This window comes from Ovis canadensis, chromosome 21 (genome assembly GCF_042477335.2).
Source record: "Ovis canadensis isolate MfBH-ARS-UI-01 breed Bighorn chromosome 21, ARS-UI_OviCan_v2, whole genome shotgun sequence".
NCBI classification, from domain to species: domain Eukaryota; kingdom Metazoa; phylum Chordata; class Mammalia; order Artiodactyla; family Bovidae; genus Ovis; species Ovis canadensis.
The window spans coordinates 25,463,709-25,481,373 of NC_091265.1; the positions used below are offsets into that span (position 1 = coordinate 25,463,709).

At 42.7% G+C, this 17,665-nt stretch overlaps 2 protein-coding genes across 52 annotated transcripts in view; one reads left to right on the top strand and one right to left on the bottom strand.

Annotated features, from left to right (window-relative positions):
* CCDC83 (coiled-coil domain containing 83) overlaps positions 1-10,127 on the bottom strand; it is a 55,258-nt gene extending 45,131 nt beyond the window's left edge. Inside the window, exons 1-3 of one of the 2 annotated variants that reach the window (XM_069564850.1) lie at positions 10,038-10,090; positions 9,683-9,760; positions 3,093-3,215 (exon numbers count right to left, since the gene is read on the bottom strand). In XM_069564850.1, the coding sequence (XP_069420951.1) occupies positions 3,093-3,187 (95 nt within the window). In that variant the 5' untranslated portion in view covers positions 3,188-3,215; positions 9,683-9,760; positions 10,038-10,090. Of the gene's footprint in view, positions 1-3,092; positions 3,216-9,682 lie in introns of both variants that reach the window. The other variant, XM_069564849.1, reaches the window with a different exon arrangement.
* Positions 1-15,541, top strand: part of LOC138426378 (uncharacterized) — a 63,459-nt gene extending 47,918 nt beyond the window's left edge. For 8 of the 50 annotated variants that reach the window (XR_011251575.1, XR_011251577.1, XR_011251583.1 and 5 more), the window contains 6 exons: positions 1,915-2,056; positions 4,048-4,914; positions 6,406-6,948; positions 9,119-9,182; positions 13,078-13,197; positions 15,156-15,541. Coding sequence is in view for 1 of the 50 variants with exons in the window: in XM_069564864.1 (XP_069420965.1) it covers positions 1,915-2,056; positions 13,078-13,137 (202 nt within the window). In the remaining 49 variants the exon portion in view is untranslated. Of the gene's footprint in view, positions 1-811; positions 1,388-1,909; positions 2,057-4,047; positions 4,915-6,405; positions 6,949-9,118; positions 9,183-11,353; positions 12,568-13,077; positions 13,198-15,155 lie in introns of those variants that run through there. The other 42 variants (XR_011251595.1, XR_011251593.1, XR_011251599.1 and 39 more) reach the window with 23 other exon arrangements.
* The last annotated feature ends 2,124 nt before the right edge of the window (positions 15,542-17,665 follow it).

The window sequence follows — 17,665 nt, forward strand, 5'->3', positions numbered from 1 at the left end:
CTGTGGTTTGGGCCTGTATGTTGCTGTTGTTGTTAAGTCACTAATTTGTGTCCAACTCTTGGGCCCATGGACTGTAGCTCACCAGTCTCCTCTGTCCCTGGGATTTTCCAGGCAAGAATCCTGGACTGGGTTGCCATTTCCATCTCCAGAGGGTCTTCCCAACCCAGGGATAGAATCTGCATCTCCTGCATTGGAAGGTGGATTCTTTACCACTGAGGCACCAAAGTAGCCCTTTTGCCTACATAAGCCTCCCCATTTTGCAGTCAGTGGAACACAATTCAACTGCTTCTTGCATCTGTGTCCCCTGGGCTCAGTTTGGCTTGAATAAAACTCTTTCCTATTTTTATTATAGGTTGTTTATTGAGTATTAATGTAGTAATGTGTCAACTTCCTTCTTCCATGCAATTTTGTTAAAAATTCTGAGAAGGAACACAAATCTGGGTTCCAAAAAAGAATCTATACTCTTACTTATTATACTTTTAAAACCCGTAACTATGTCTGTACCTATTGCTATACCTACGTCCATACTTGTTGTTGAAAACTGGGTTGGGGGGAATAAATATAAAAGAAAAAATAAAAACCACCATCACCTAGAGATTTAGCATTATGCAGTAAGATATTTTGCTAAAGGGAGAGAGGAAGACCACATTCACATAACTTTAATATAGTATATTGTTAGAACTGTTCTATTTTATTATTATTTATTGTTAATCTGTTACTGTGCCTAATTTAGAAATTAAACTCTGTCATAGGTATATACATGAAGAAAATACATAGTATATAAAGGGTTTGGTACTATCCATGATTTCAGGCATCCCTTGGGAGTCTTGGAACAAATTCCCTGAGGAAAAAGGGTGACTAAGACACGATCACTCTGCAGATTCAACACTGGCAGTCTCAGTTCTTTGCCAACCACCACAGAGGTCTACGGCCTTATTTTCTTGAGAGAGATTAAGAAAAGTTCAGTTGTTCAGAAGTCATGGACCACCTGCTCTGGGCCCTTGAGCTCTTTGTTAGGGGCTGAGGTTGTCTAAGAGAAATATAAGATGCTGCCGGGGACCCTTGGATGATTCTTCCTCAGATGGTGAGACGGGCGTCTTGACTATTCATCATGTGGCCATAGTCCCGTCGCCTGGGACCTCAGGGAGCAGCTGACGTGTTGCGCAGGAAGGCCCAGGCTGTTCCAGTCCATGAGGCTGTTTACTTAGTTTCCACAAAGGAAGAGAATGGAAAGCATGGGAACTCAACTTCCGTCTTGTACTAGATCATGAGGATTTTTAAATGTGCGAAACCTCTGTTGAAGAGGAGAAAGACTGGCCTCTGGTTGACCCAGAGGAGAGAGAAGGAGCGGTAGCTGGATGCCATCCCTGTGGGCCGTGGGGAAAAGGTGAGAGGCCAGACTGCAGTCACAGAGCTGGGCTTTCTGCCCACCTCTCAGAAGCCACTGTGCGCCACGTCTTCAGTTACGCTGCAAAACGCGTGCAGGGAGCATCTGACCGTCGCTTAATGTTACCTCCAGTGTTAAGTAAAAGGGCACTTGGTGAAAAGTCCCTTCCCGTGGGTGCCGTCAGTGTTCTGACCCTCTCACTCACCGTCTTCTAATAAGAACGTACAGACTCAGAGTCTCACAAGAAGGACATTGGATTTTCCCTGAAGGTCGTTGAGAACGATTCCCTTGAACAGAGACCTGGTCTCCAGCATTGCTCCCCAGTTTCAACCTTGTCCCCCTCCAGTAGACGGCCGCCTAGTCCCAAGACCCACGTGTCCACGGGGGTCTGCTAATCTGCCCCTGCGCTTGCCCTCTCTCGCTCCCTCTGCCTTCTGCCCGTTCCTGGGCTGCGACACGCCCTTCCTCACCCGCCCGCTTTATCACTCCGGCTCTGTAACACCTGTTCCTCCTCTTTCCGAGATCAGCGCCCACATCGCCCCCTCAGACGAGCTCTTCCTGATCCCGGCGACTGAAATGACCGAGCACGCACGCACTGAGTCTGTCCAGTCCTTCAGTTACGCAATCGCGGAGCACCCTACACTGTTCTTCCGCAGCATCTTCTTTAAGGTATGCAACTTTTCAGGAAAGACCGGACTGTGTGTTTAACGTCCATCTCCCGCGCTTCGTTAGGAATGGACCGTGTGGGCCGGTTCACTCTTGCCCGCCAGTGATCAGCACTTGCCTGTTATGTATTTGGTTAACATTCAAATACTTGCTCAATAGGCATGAAGTGCCTTCTTATTTGAAAAACAAACAAATAAAACTGACATGTATTCATTCACTTCCTAAGTGTTACACATTAAAACACCAACCCGGGACCCAAAGTTGAAGTTCAAAAGCTATTAAAGGGCTTACTCTCCATCAGTTAGATAAAACAGAAACATATGAAAAGTATCACCTGTAGTCTCGTCTCCAGCTCCTGGGATAGAAATATTAAGGTATTCTTATTAAAGTGAAAGTGAAAGCCGCTCAGTCATGTCCGACTCTTTGAGACCCCATGGACCATCCAGTCTATGGAATTCTCCAGGCAAGGACACTGGAGTGGGTAGCCTTTCTGTTCTCCAGGGGATCTTCCCAACCCAGGGATCAAACCCAGGTCTCCCACATTGCAGGCAGATTCTTTACCAGCTGAGCCACCAGGGAAGCCCATTCTTATTGAAAATAACCATAAATCATTTGGGTTTGATTTGTAGGTATTTGAGGACAATGCAAATTGGAATGTCTAGAAATAAAAAGTTAGATGAAGAAGAGAAGTGTGTGTACATTTACTCTTTTGTAAATGGACACTAACTGAGGTGTGCTCTATTTGAAGAGGTAAGCCAGCAAGTTGCTGTGCATTTGAGGGAGAGTGACCAATAATTCAATGGAGGGGGCGAGGGAGCCAAAACCCATTCAGGAATGCTGTTTCATGGCTTGGCTTGTGTTCCTGCCAAGGTGCCAAAACCTTAAAAAAATATGCACGTAGCATGAGAGTGAAATTATGCCTCTAATCCAGCTTCCTTGACAGCTTTGGAACGCTTCCTTTTCCGCTGGAATTATGTGAGTGTTAGCAGTGCTTGCCACTTATGCATGAGAACTTCAGGATTTCATAATCTAAACTTACTGATAGTCCAGAAGTGCTTCACTGATAGGCAATTTGACTTCTTTTGGCGGCCCATCTTGAATATCCCTTTTATTTGTTTTCGCCGTGGTTTCCATTGTGTTGCTTAGCTAGTAAGAAGAATACCTGTTTGAAAAAAGAGATACAGGAAAAATAAATAAATCCCTTGTTCCTTTACTTGTGTTTATTAGATCAAGCACTTCTGGGACTTAACTTAAAACTGGCTCTTCCATCCAGATTGCTCCTGTGTCCCCAGAGCTGACATCATCCATAATGCTGGGTCATCAGGAATCAGCTGGATTCTTGAGTCTGAGTTCCATGCTTACAGCAGGTCTAGACCAGGACCCCAAACTTTCTGAGACTCACTCTCTTACACTATCCATCAACAACTGTTGCCCCCATCGAGCTTCTTTAAGAGCAAGTACTTAACTTTTTCAATCATTTCATGTCTCCACAGTGTTTGGTAGAGTGCTCTGCCTGTAACAGCAGCTCAATAAATGTCTTTTAGTTATTAAAAATTAAGATGAAACAAAAGCACAACCTTCTATGAGGACCAGGAAACTTGGCTCCAAAAGAGTCAGAACAGGGATCCAAAGGAACTAGGTTTGGCCAGGGTTGCTATAAAGAGCAAATATAAGGACTTTAATAAAAATGTTTTTTAAATGGTTAAGAAGTTTCAAAATAAGGATGATAAAAATAATGTATTATCATTACCAGTGACTGTTTATCAGCTATTAATTGCTTTTGTATCTTACAATAAGAAACATCAAAAATAATGTTTTTTAAAAGGGAAAACCAGACCCACTGTTTTTAGTTTTGATGGTAAGGAGGAACACTTTGAGAATTCGGTATGGGTACTAATGCACATCTTTTAAGATTATAGTTTTTCTTGACAGATTTTTAATCTTTGGATTTTTATTAATGTATATTGTTACTCTGCTTATTAACTTATATGCAGAGTATATCATGTGAAATATTGGGCTGGATGACTCACAAGCTGGAATCAAAATTCTGGGAGAAATAACAGCAACCTCAGATATGAAAATGATACCCTTTAATGGCAGGAAGTGAAGAGGAACTCAAGAGCCTCTTGATGAAGCTGAAAGAGGAGAGTGAAAAAGCTGGCTTAAAACTCAGCATTGAAAAAACTAAGATCAAGGCATCTGGTCGCAGCACTTCATGGCAAATAGATGGGGAAACTATTGAAACAGTGACAGGCTTTATTTTCTTGGGCTCCAAAATCACTGTGGATGGTGATTGTGGCCATGAAATTAAAAGATGCTTGCTCCTTGGAAGGAAAGCTATGACAGACCTAGACAGTGTATTAAAGAGCAGAGACATCACTTTACCGACAAAGATCCATCTAGTAAAAGCTATGGTTTTTCCAGACGTCATGTATGGATGTGAGAGTTGGACTATAAAGAAGGCTGAGTGAAGAATTGATGCTTTTGAACTGTGGTGCTGAACTGTTGAGTGTCCCTTAGACTGCAAGGAGATCCAACCAGTCCATCCTAAAGGAGATCAGCCCTGGGTGTTCATTGGAAGGATTGATGCTGAAGCTGAAGCTCCAGTACTTTGACCACCTGATGCAAAGTTCTGACTCATTGAAAAAGACCCTGATGCTGGGCAAGATTGAGGGCAAGAGGAGAACGGGACAACAGAGGATGAGATGGCTGGATGGCAGCACTGACTCAGTGGACATGAATTTAAGCAAATGTAAGGAGATGATGAAGGACAGGGAAGCCTGGCGTGCTGCAATTCATGGGGCTGCAGAGAGTTGGACACGACTTGTTGTTGAAAAACAACAACAACAGACCTCAAGAAGGTAAGTACCTAACCTGTATTCAATGTATTACTAGGTGGGTGTGGTAGGAAAAACATAACCTTTGTAGTTACTTGTTAAAATGGCTGGAGACTCCATGAGAGTGGGGATGATGTAATTCTTGTACATTACTGTATTTCCCCTCCTAGCACAGTAGATGCGGTCCTTGTCAAATGAACAATTAGATGGATGAGTCAGGTAGACATATTTTAATCCTACATCTACCACCTACTATCTAGGTGACCTTGAGCAGGCTACTTAATCTTTTTGAGCTTCAGTTCCATCATCTGTAAAGTGAGAACAAAATTCTTATTTTAAACACTAGTAAGGATGAAATGGTGCTTCCCTGGTGGCTCAGAGGGTAAAGCGTCTGCCTGCAATGCAGGAGAAGGAGGAAATGGGTTAATATTTAAAGCATCTGGCATAGTGTCTGCCATATACAAAGAACTTAGTACGTACTTTTGCCCCTTTAGTTATGGCTCCAGAAGCATAATCTGGTAAATTTTAGGTAGCTAAAGCAGACGAATGCTGCCTGCTGCCAAGTAAGAGGTGAGGTGTAAAAACAAATCCATGTGGTTTTCGACCATCAGCCTTCATCACTGATTTGGATCACTGAATAGGCAATCTACATAAATCATTCAGATCCACAATGGAAACACTCTCTGAAACAAAAACACACTTTTCCCCTGCAGACTTGCTGTTTGCATAACCAGACCTCTAGCGAGGTTCAGTCTTGGTACCTAAGACTTTTCCAGCCAAGTGTGTTCACCTCTGTATCCTAATAGATTCTAGGATTTGTGAATGCAAATATACTACAATATATTTGCTGGAACCACAAAGGAGACATATCAAAAAGATTCAATTCATTAAGACAGGTTAATATATTGTGTTATCATTTCAGATGTGGAAGTATTGAGAATGATTCCATAGGCCGCATACTGGCACAGTTCACAGAAACTTATCACTAGGAAAACAAAATTGCTATCTTTTGTTTCAGGAAAATGGAATTTTTATATTATTTTCTATTTTAAAATTAGCATTTTTAACTTAACAGCTATACAAAACCATAGCATGCTGTCAAGGGTTTCATTTTACAAGAACTTAGTGTTTAACAAAAACTTTTACTATAAAACATTCTATTTAAAAGCGGAAACAAATAACATTAACCTCTAATTTTCTTTCTGAGTCATATGGAAGGGATCAAGTGTTATGGTTCCCACCTGTGGCACCCATCTGGTGCTGCAGGAAAAATGACCTCATTTTGCTCAATTACTTCAGTTACCTGGTTCTTACGTTTCTGACTCTCCGACCAACGTACAGTTAGTTACCTAACTGCAGCTCAAGGCAAAAGATTTTAATAAAATGAGTGAAAATGTGGATCCATTAAGCATAAGTGGTTTGTGCATAAACTATATTAAGATTCATTGTTTCACACTCTTTATAGAAAATTAGTAAGCCATTTGGGTCACCTGACTAACAGTTGCCTTTTTGCAGTGAGCTATGTTGGACTGTGAAGAAGGCTGAGCGCTGAAGAATTGATGCATTTGAACTGTGGTGTTGGAGAAGACTCTTGTGGGTCCTTTGGACTGCAAGGAGATCCAACCAGTCCATTCTGAAGGAGATCAACCCTGGGATTTCTTTGGAAGGAATGATGCTAAAGCTGAAGCTCCAGTACTTTGGACACCTCATGCAAAGAGTTGACTCATTGGAAAAGACTCTGATGCTGGGAGAGATTGGGGGCAGGAGGAGAAGGGGATGACCCAGGATGAGATGGCAGGATGGCATCACGGACTTGATGGACGTGAGTCTGAGTGAACTCCAGGAGTTGGTGATGGACAGGGAGGCTGGGCGTGCTGCGATTCATGGGGTCACAAAGAGTGGACACGACTGAGCGACTGAATTGAACTGAACTGAATGACATTCTGTCAAAATGTACTTTTGCATTAGATAATGTCCTACAAACAGTGGGGATTTTAATAAACATTGACAAGGATTTACAGTTCCTGACCACCTAGAGGATTCCTATCTCAGGGAAAGGTGAGAATTCTAGAAAAAACAGCTACAAAATAACTATCCTCCAAGAAGATTTCACTTAAAATAATTTCTGACAAACGAAAACTTGTCAGTAACTTCAAATGTCTATTAAGTGCCTGTTCATCTGTGGCAATTTTTCTGGCCTGTAGTTATAAAATATAAAAGAGGTGAGACCTCTGCTTAGACTGATAGGAAGAAAGAAGCATACTCCAATAGAACTTAAAAAAAAAGACAGCAACTCTAAAAGGCTTTAGAAAACCATACAAGTCATAAATGCTAGAGAGACACTTCCCCAGGGCATGATCTTTTGTGCTTGCTTTTCCTCTCCCAACTCTATTGGGGCATCAGTAAGATACATTATGGGTGGCACTAGTGGAAAGAATCCACCTGCCAGTTCAGGAGATGTAAGAAACACCAGTTCGATCAGTGGATCAGGAGGAGGAAATAGGAACCCATTGCAGTATTCTTGCCTGGAAATTTCCATAGAAACAGGAGCCTTGTGGGCTATAGTCTATGGGGTCACAAAGAGTTGGACATTACGGAGTGCACACCCACACACACATACACACACGCAGTGAGGGCCGGTGAGGAGGCTGGGTTTGAAGGACTTGGGTATCCAGCCTTTTCAGAGACTATTCCATAGTCATTTTCTATCATGAAATATTTCAAAAATATTCCCCAAGTGCTTCTCAGTGAAAAGTAAGAAGTCTATTTAGTAAAAAGCAATATATAATAAGCCATCTTCTTCAAATATCTTCTCATCCCATAATGCTTTGACTCTGTAAAGTGTGTTAGTCCCTCAGTTGTGTCCCGCTCTTTGTGACCCCATGGACTGTAGCCCACCAGGCTCCTCTGTCCATGGGATTTCCCAGGCAGGAATACTGGAGTTGGCAGCCATTCTCTTCTCCAGAGGATCTTCCTGACCCAGGGCTCAAACCCAGGTCTCCTGCATTGCAGGTGGATTCTTTACCTTCTGCATTATCCCCCAAACAAGGAGTCTGTCCTTTCCTGCACCATCTCAGGGTCCTGGCTCAACACCTAGAAAGTTCCTCATGACTTTGTGGAGTCATGAATATCCAGAAGCTTCCTAATGACTCCTTTCACAGTTCTATGGAGGCTGGGAGCGGCAGTTCTGCCCTAATGCCTTTCTAGACATTTGAAGTGGATCCTGATGTTTGCTAGCTAATGTTTCATAGATAGATTGAAATGGTGGATATTTACTTAATAGCATTAGTAATGATAAAAGTTCTGAATAAGATTCCATCAGGGGTTGAGAGCATGATTTAGTTAAAAAAAAAAGATCTCTCCATGAGTATTGGCAGTCTTGAAGTCTAGACATGGCTTTGCCATTAACAAGCTATAAAATTATGTCAGTCTAACAACAGCTGTAATAATGCAGTACTTCCAAAAGCCTTTGTTAAATCTGACGTCTAACCATTAAGGCACTCATCTTCAACAAAGTATAACTCCTCAAATACTGAATGGTAACTACTTCAGCAACTCATTTAATTCAAAACAGATATTAGCATATAGGTCACCATCTCCTGTGGGCACAAACTGGGTGTTCAGGTCTGATTCAAATGCTTGACTGGCAAATAACGCACAGTCACTTTCTTTCCTGACGGTCCTATTTATTTGCTCATAATATTGTATATACCCTGAATTTGGAAAGTAAAATGACTTTTAAATTCAAATTCCCAGTTAGGCTAGGATACATTTTTAATACAATCTAAAATGTTGTAGAAATGCTCTCCAGCATATTAAAAAAAAACCCTGAATTCATTTAAAGGCTCTTAGTAGTGATAATATCACCTAAATTTAGTCTCACAAAATTTCAGACCCACCTCTTTTGTATAGATTATGTACATATAGCCCCAAACAACTTTAAAATGTAAGAGACAGCCAATTTGGAAAAGAAACATAACCGTGAAAAGAATATTGTGAGAATCATGGACATATATACGTGCAGGACTTTCCACACTCTGATGGCAAAGGAGAATGAAAAGACCTTTCTCCTTCAACAGTGAATAAAGTGTACCAGCTGGGGCTGGGTCTTGGGGGTGGTGGAAAGAAAACAATGAGCAATTATTACACATGTTGATAAATACCTAGTCCTCTTCTTTTCCTTCTCTGCCTTCACAGGAAGCTTTCTCTCTCTCTTTTTTTTCATCAGATGTGACCTGTTCTCTCACCTCCCAGCTGCTTTCTCAACTCTCCACCCAGTGAAGAATTACGGGGTAAGAAGGGGAATGAGGAGACAAACAAGCTGCTATACAAATCTAACAGATTAATGAAAGAAGCCAAGCGTCCTATTTAGAAGGATGCTGCCAGCAGCCAGGGCAAGAAGCCGAGGGTGAGGGCCATCAGTGCCACACCGAGAGCTTACAAAGCTCCTGCAGCGGGAGGGCTCCATGCTGGTACTAAGGACGCAAGGATTTGGGGGGTCTGTCATCTAAAGCCTTTCACCAGACTGCGGATTCAGCGAGAAGAGCACTAAGGAGATTGGAGTCTAGACCTAGCTTCTCCATGAAGGAGTTTTATAACCTCGGACAGGTCGCTAGACCTCTCTGACCCTCGCTTTCTCTTCCATCTTTCCTACCTGTCAGGATTATTAATGAGGCTCAAATGCTTTGGGAAAACTGCCAAGCGATAAAGCCCCATACGAACAGAAGGCATGATTAGTCTACCGAGCACCCGCTGTGTGCTAGAGGCTGAGGGCATCACGAAGGTTACAAACCTGAGTGAAAGTCAGATCCTGCTCTCCGGAGGAAAGCTGAGATCTCAGAAAGGCAAACGAGCAACGTATCCAGGGGTTCTACTGAGAGGCGGGAAGACAGATGCGTTAGTATTCTGATCGGATCCAAAAAGTTCTTCCTCCCTCTGTGTCTCCTGGGTGAAAAGGTTAGGTTAGCGGCTCCTAACCGCCCAGCACTTCACCCAATGTTGGACCCCCAGAAAGTCAGAACCCCAGGCCCGTTTTGCGGCGGAGCCAGCCGCAGAGCCAATGGCCGGGCGGAGATGCTCATAAAAAGTCTTAAGAGTCAGACTGGAAGGAGCCGGGGCCGCGCAAGGAGGCTAGGTAGTGTCCTGACCTCCCCTGGACGGCTTCCGGGTGTGGATACACAGCAGTGGACTCGAAGGCAGCGCGCACGGCGGGCGGGCGGACCCGGCCCCTTCACTTCAGGGCAGCCGCCGAGCCCTCCGTTTCCAAGGCGACCGGCGCGCGCGGGCCTCCCCCTTCCACCACCACCAGCCGCGAGCGGCGGGCCGGGCGCGCCCCCTTGTGGCCGCAGCGGGGAACAGTCAGGTCGAGAGTCCGCGCTCCCGCAGTCTGCCCATCGGGTTCCCACCGTCTCAACTCGCGCAGCTGCACCGAGACTCCCTCAGCTCAGTTCAGTTCAATTCAGTCGCTCACTTGTGTCCGACTCTTTGCAACCCCATGGGCTGCAGCACGCCAGGCTTCCCTGTCCATCACCAACTCCTGGAACTTACTCAAACCCATTCCATTGAGTCAGTGATGCCATCCAACAATCTCATCCTCTGTCGTCCCCTTCTCCTCCCGCCTTCAATCTTTCCCAGCATCAGAGTCTTTTCCAATGAGTCGACTCTTCGCATCAAGTGGCCAAAGTATTGGAGTTTCAGCTTCAACCTCAGTCCTTCCAATGAACACCCAGGACTGATCTGCCCTTTAGGATGGACTGGTTGGATCTCCTTGCAGTTCAGGGGACTCTCCACAGTCTTCTCCCAAGACCACAGTTCAAAAGCATCAATTCTTTGGCACTCATCTTTCTTTATAGTCCAACTCTTATATCCATACATGACTACTGGAAAAACCATAGCTTTGACTAGACAGACCTTTGTTGGCAAAGTAATGTCTCTGCTTTTGAATATGCTGTCTAGCATATTAGGTTGATCATAACGAACCTAGGTTGGTCATAACTTTGCTTCCAAGACTCACTCGCCCACTTTTAACTCCCTCTCGCAGCAAACCGGGAAGCCTCGAGTGGTGTAGAGGTTTGAGACCTAGGCTCTGTGTTGCGACTGTAAGCTACTCACTGTTTCTTCCATTGTAAAGTTAGACATCAGGAGTGGACAGTGGTTTTCCGACAGCTTGTAGGATGGGAAAGGGATGTGAGTTCTGCCCGCCTCTCCGCGCCCACCCCGCCCCTTCCGCCACTGAGGCCTCTCTCCTGCCTGCTTTCATCTTGTGTCAGCATTCTCCCGGGTTTAACTCCAAGGAGAACTGCAGACCCCTGGACTAAATGCTTTTAAGGTAACTTGCAGCTCTAAAAGCCCTTGATCCTGCTAATGTTCCTTCTCGTTTTACCTTTTTTTTTTTTTTTTCGCTCCAAAACCTCAAGAAACCCTGTATAGATTTCGTCTTTCCCTCTGTTTCCACTTTTGGCAGCTCTGGTTTTGGAGAAGACTCTTGAGAGTCCCTTGGACAGCAAGGAGAACCAACCAGTCCATCCTAAAGGAGATCAGTCCTGAATATTCACTGGAAGGACTATGCTGAAGCTGAAACTCCAATACTTTGGCCACCTGATGTGAAGAACTGACTCATTGGAAAAGAACCTGATGCTGATGACTGAGTGACTGAACTGAACTCCTGATTTCAAGGGGGAAAAACATACACCTACAACCTCTGAATTTCCCCTTTTTCTCACCTGGGTTCATTCCCATTTCCTGCCTCAAGACAATTTCTTATATTCTGAGAGCACTTAGTTACATTTGAGTCAATTAGCCATCCTTTTTGTCTTATAAGTCTGCCATTTGGCATCCTTGAATTTGATTTTTTAAAAATACATTTTCCTATATTTCATGATTAATGCTGTTACATGAATACATATTAAGAGCTTATGGATGAGAACTGCAGCAGCGAATAAAAATATTAATTACCTTTGGTTAAGGTAATTTTTCTAAGTAAAAAGTCACCTGAAATGTAGCTAGTTTGAAGTCATTTATGTCTTCTATCTTGTTCAAACTGCCCTTTATTCTATTAGAGTTTTATATTTGTTCAGTGTCAATTATTTGCTGTGTTCTACATATCTGATAAAGTGTTTTTAGTTCCTTGGTCTTCTCTAGAAGAGCAGCAACAGGTTGGGGAGTAAACTAATTGAATAGAGTACAGATGTAAAAGGAGAAAAGCTACCACCATCCCAGTTTTTAAAGCACGGGGATTTTTGTTGTTGTTGTTAAACGGAAAAACAATTTTGTGATTCTTCAGGACTTTGAATTCATTCCCAAATCACATTCTATAAATTCTAGGCCAGCTTCTTTTGCTAGAGTCTGGGCCCATGGTCAAAAATGTACTTTTACCCTATCATTTATCTCCTGTGCAGTTTTTCTTATGGTGTTTGCCAGTTGGTGGTCAAACAGTGAAGCCAGATAAAAACCATTTGCTGAGTTTCTTCGTTTGGCCTTGATTTTCTGTTAGCCTTTCCGTGTTGAATGATGCAGAAATAGAGGTAGGAGAGTGTCTGTGGTAGAAAAAGCCAACTGTGTTATCTGATTTTGATAGAAACACAAAGAATTTGTTTGGTATTTCTGTGGCTAAACATTTTATACTTTTAAACTTATTTTCATTACCTCTGCAAATAAACCATAAGGCAGTCAACCAAATGTATTAAGTTTCACAATAATTTTTAGAAATATGAGCTAGTGATTAACCCACTGATTTTGTAAAACAGTTCAGACTTCTGGTAAATCAGAGCTTTAACTGACAACAAAGTTACTTTTCAGCACTGGAAAAGCCCTGCTGTAACTTCTCATCCAAAAACTTGGTTCCCCCAAAATTGGAAGCAGTTAAACTGGTGTTTTGTAAAACAGTCATGAAGTAAAATGCTCTCTTGAGATGAAAAGTTTACATCACCTTTAAGCAGGCATGGTGACAAACACATTGAAGGGATAATGTTTTGACCTGTCATCCACTGGTATGATTATAAAATGGGGTTGTTTCCACTGTATTTATGCGTGCTTAGTCGCTCAGTCATGTCTGATTCTTTGCTACCCTTTGGACTGTAGTCCGCCAGGCACCTCTGTCCACGGGATTTTTCAGACACGAATACTGGCGGGGGTTGCCCTTTCCTCCTCCAGGGGATAAAGGCTGCATTTCTTTTTCTTCCCCTTCAGGCTGGAGGTATGGCTCTTCAGCCTACGTCTCGTCATCTCTTCAAACCAAGTTTAAGTTGAATGAAGAGTACTCTGGCAAAAAAGAAATCACACCTCTTCTCTCCCACTGATCTCCTCTGAGTAAGTTTGGAAATTAATTGTGTGATCTCTGTTCTTTCTGGGGAAGAGGAGCCCAGGATGCTAAGTCGGAGACAGAGGGTCATGTCCCAGGAGCTTGAGCCAGGTGCTGTGCATGGTGCCTGGAGGCTTCAGTGTGTGGTGTCACAAGAGCAATTCAGCTTTCAGGCCATTTTCGAACATGACCACATAGGATAAACATTCAAGTAAATGTGTGTGTTCGTGCTAAGTCACTTCAGTCATGTCCGACTCTTTGCAACCCTGTAAACCATAGCTGGTCAGGCTCTTTTGTCCATGGGATATTCTCCAGGCAAGAATACTGGAGTGGGTTGCCATGCCTTCCTCCGGGGGATCTTCCCCACCCAGGGATCAAACCCTCGTTTCTTGTGTCTCCTGCATTAGCAAGTGGGTTCTTTAACATTAGTGCTACCTGGGAAACCCCATTCAAGTAAATAGAACATGAGCAAAAAATCTGGAAATACATATAGCCAGTTGCTTCAGACAAAAATGCCAAGGTAATTAACAAAAGGATATTATTTTCAACAAATGCTACAGTAGCAATTGTGTATCTGGGGAGAAAAAAAATGAGGCTTACTTTGACCATACACAAGGAAATTAAAAATGAATCATAGTTCTGAACATAAAAGCTGAAGCTATAGAACTTTTAGAGTAAAACACAGAAGAAAATCTTTGGGACCTTAGGTAGGCAAAGAGCTTGAATCTAAAGAGAGAGACATAATAATAATAATAATTTGGACTTAATAATAATAATAATTTGGACTTAATCAAAATTAAGTATTTCTGCTCTTTAGTTTCTTTAAAAAGAAAATGGAATTTTAATCACTTACTTGGTATGTTTTTAAGGTCAACAGGCAGGAATTCTTAAGAAACAGTTACATGAGTTTCAAAACAAAGAGTCATCATGCACAGTATTTTGTCTTCTGGTTCCTTGAAGTCAAGTTAAATTCAAGAATGTTCTAGGCAATCGTGGAACATTTCATTGGCATTGTAAGAAAATCCCCTGTATTTGTGTCCAGAAGTTATCTTGGGGCCCCCATGAGTTGAAAAAGAATAAATTTTATGGCAGAAGAGGAATATAAATTTGAGAGAAGGGGACTAGGGAAGAGAAGAATTTTGAGCGCAGTCCTCAGGGATGAAGGGGAAGTGAGAGCGGAGGGGTTTTCAGTGCTCAGTGCATTATCCTGGGAAGTCTCTCAAAGGTTCAGATGAGCTTCCTCTTTCGGCAGGAAGGTTGCTGCAGCCCGGTGTCAACCACACAAGCTCAGTTTTAGGTATCAGGCTCCTTCCTGCTCGAGGTTTCATTTGGAGATGGATCTGCGTGCCTGAAGACGGCCCAGACTGAGAAAGGCTTTAGGAACCTTAGTTTAGGGACCACATACTTAACTTATTTACTCGATTTTGCAAAATTGTTCTGTTTCCAAATATGAGCAACTTTATGTTTAGCAGTAAAATTCCCAGGTGTTTAGTCTTCAATTAGTTTTAAGAAGATGAAAAGGCAAACCACAATCTGGAAAAATATTTTCAATTTATATACTTGACTAAAGGCTGGTATCCATAATTTATAAATAACTTCTAAAGCTCAGTAATGAGAAAATAGAATAGTCGGATATAAATGCCAAATGATTTGAACAAACACTCTGCAAAAGAAAATATATCATTGGCCAACTGGTATATGAAAACATGCTCAACATCATTAGTCATAAGGGAAATACAAAATAAACCCCAATGAGATATCACTATTTACCCACTAGAATGGCTAAACTTAAAAAGACTGATAATACTATGTGTTGACAAGGATGTGGAACAGCTAGAACTTTCTTGTATTACTGGTGGAAGAGGAAGATGACACAACCATTTTGGAAAACAAGTTGGTAATCTCTTATAAAGTTAAACATATCTACTGTATGACCCAGCTACCACACCCTTGTTTTCCCTTGTAGCTCAGTCGGTAAAGAATCCACCTGCAGTGCAGGAATCTGCCTGAAATGCAGGAAACCCAGGCTTGACTTCTGGGTCCAGAAGATCTGCTGGAGAAGGAAATGGCAACCCACTACAGTACTGCATGGAAAATCCCATGGACAGAGGAGCCTGGTGGGCTATAGTCCATGAAGTTGCAAGAGCTGGACACAACTTAACAACTAAACCACCACCGTACCCTTAGATATTTATCCAAAAAAAAAATTAAAATGAATGTCCAAGCAGCCTTATTATGATAATCTAAATCTGAAAACAACTCAGATGTACATCAGCAAGTAATTGTATAAGTAAAAAGTTTACATTCATGCAATAGAAGCTATTTAGTAATAAAAAAGAAATTAAGCATCAATACATCCAACAGCATGATGGTCATAAAAGCATTTAGCTAAGTGAAAAGTCAAGCGTGAAAAGTTATATACCATATCACAGAAAATTCTAGAAAATTCTGAAAGCAGATCACTGGTTACCAAATGCTGGTGGGGGTGGGGCTGGGGGGGATGAAGGGATTGACTATAACACGACAGGAGGAAGGAAATGTTCTAAGCTCGATTGTGGTGGTGGTTACAAGAGTGTATGTATTTGTTAAAACTCATCAAATTATCTTTAAGTGGGTACATTCTATCATATATAGATTACGTGTTTAAAGTTAATTTTAAAATGGTTACATGTTATTTGATAACTCCTGTCATCAAGAAATGGGATCTGTTTCCTCTCCTTGAATCTGGGTGGTCTTATGCCTGCTTCAACCAACAGAATATGGCAGAAACAACTCTATGTTGCTTCCAAAGCTGGATCATAAACATGCAGGCAGCTTCTTCTAGGTTCTTTTGGGATAAAAGGACTGCGGGGGAGGTCAGCTGCCTGTAGAAAGTCCACTCTGAGATGACCATACTAGATAGACCAAGAGTATGCTCCATGGTCTACCAGCTGAGTTCTGCCTTCCAGCCCCCAAAGTGCTAGGTACGTGAGTAAAACCAACTTGGCTCTTCCCAACCAGCCCATCCATCAGCTGAGTACTGCTGAGTTGATTTCAGCTGAAGCCACAAGAGAATCATCAGATACTAACCTACGGAGTCTGGGATATGGTTGTTTAAAACCATCGAGTTTTGATAGTGCATTGACGGTCCATTACTACATAACAGATTATCCCACATTTAATGATTCAGACAACAATAATCACTTACTATCTCACAGTTTTTTATGGCTCAGGAATTTAGGAGCAAGTTGACTGGGCAGTTCTAACTTGGGTTATCTCATGAGGTCAGATGTTGGACAGATTCTGACTCTTGCCTGGAGGAGGTTTCAGTCTGGGGGGGAAGGGGCAATAGAAGCAGACTTGGGTAACCCCTGGAACAGGGGTGAAAGCCAAGTGTTAAGGGAAAACCCAGCCCAGTCTTGAGACTCAGGGAAAAAATTCCCAGAGGAAGTGAGCTTGACTGTCAAGCTAAACCCAGCTTGACAGTGAGCAAGAATGAGTCGTTTTGGAGGCTGGGACTTGAGAGGGGCTGGGACAGAGACAAGGGCGTGTCCCAGGGCCTAGAGGTGGAAATGAGCATGATGAGTCAGCTCCTTATGGAGGTGGGGAAATGGTTAGGGTCTCAGAGAGAGAAATGGAGCAAGAGGGGAGGCTGGGTGAGCCAGCAGGGACACACTTGTACGATCAGACGTGTTCACGCTGGCTCCAGTGTGGAGGAGGGTGGGGGAAGTCAGATGCAGACAGTTTCCAGGATGAACTCCACTGACCATGTCTTTTTCTGCCTCAGCGCCTCTCACCTAAGGTCTAGTTTCTCAGGCTCTGCCTTTTGCCAGAGGGCAGTGACTTGCAGAAAAAGTGAGCTCATCTCCTGGGCTCAAGTTATCAGCTTGCCCAATCTCTGGAGCCTTCTCTGAGCCTCAGGTGGGATGCCCACCCCCGCACCAGAAAGTCGTCTATGAAACTCTGCCTCTAACAAACATATTAAAGGAATCTGAACATGCGGAGTGACACTGCCTCCACATGGAGAACGGGGCCATATGGATAATAGCTTCCATTTTTAGAAGCTGTATTTGTATAATTGTTTTTCACTTGGTTTTCTTATTATTGTGGTAAGAACACATGCGATATGCCCTCTTAAAGTCTCAGGTGTATAATAACAGTATTGTTAACAATAGGCACTCTGTCTAACAGCAGATCTCTAATATTTATGCAGCTGCATAACTGAAACTTCATTCCTGTTGAACAGCAGCTCCCTGTTTCCCCTTCCTGTGAGTCTGAGTATTTTAGGTATTTCCAATAAGTGGAATCATAGAGTATTTGTCCTTCTGTGACTGGCTTATTTCACTTAGCATAATGTCTTCCTGGTTCATTCATGTTGTTGCAAGCGGTAGTATTTCCTCCTTCTATTAAAGGTACATAATAGTCCATTGAATGAATATACCATGTTTTGTATATCCATTTATCTATCAATGGACACTGACGTTGTTTCCACATTTT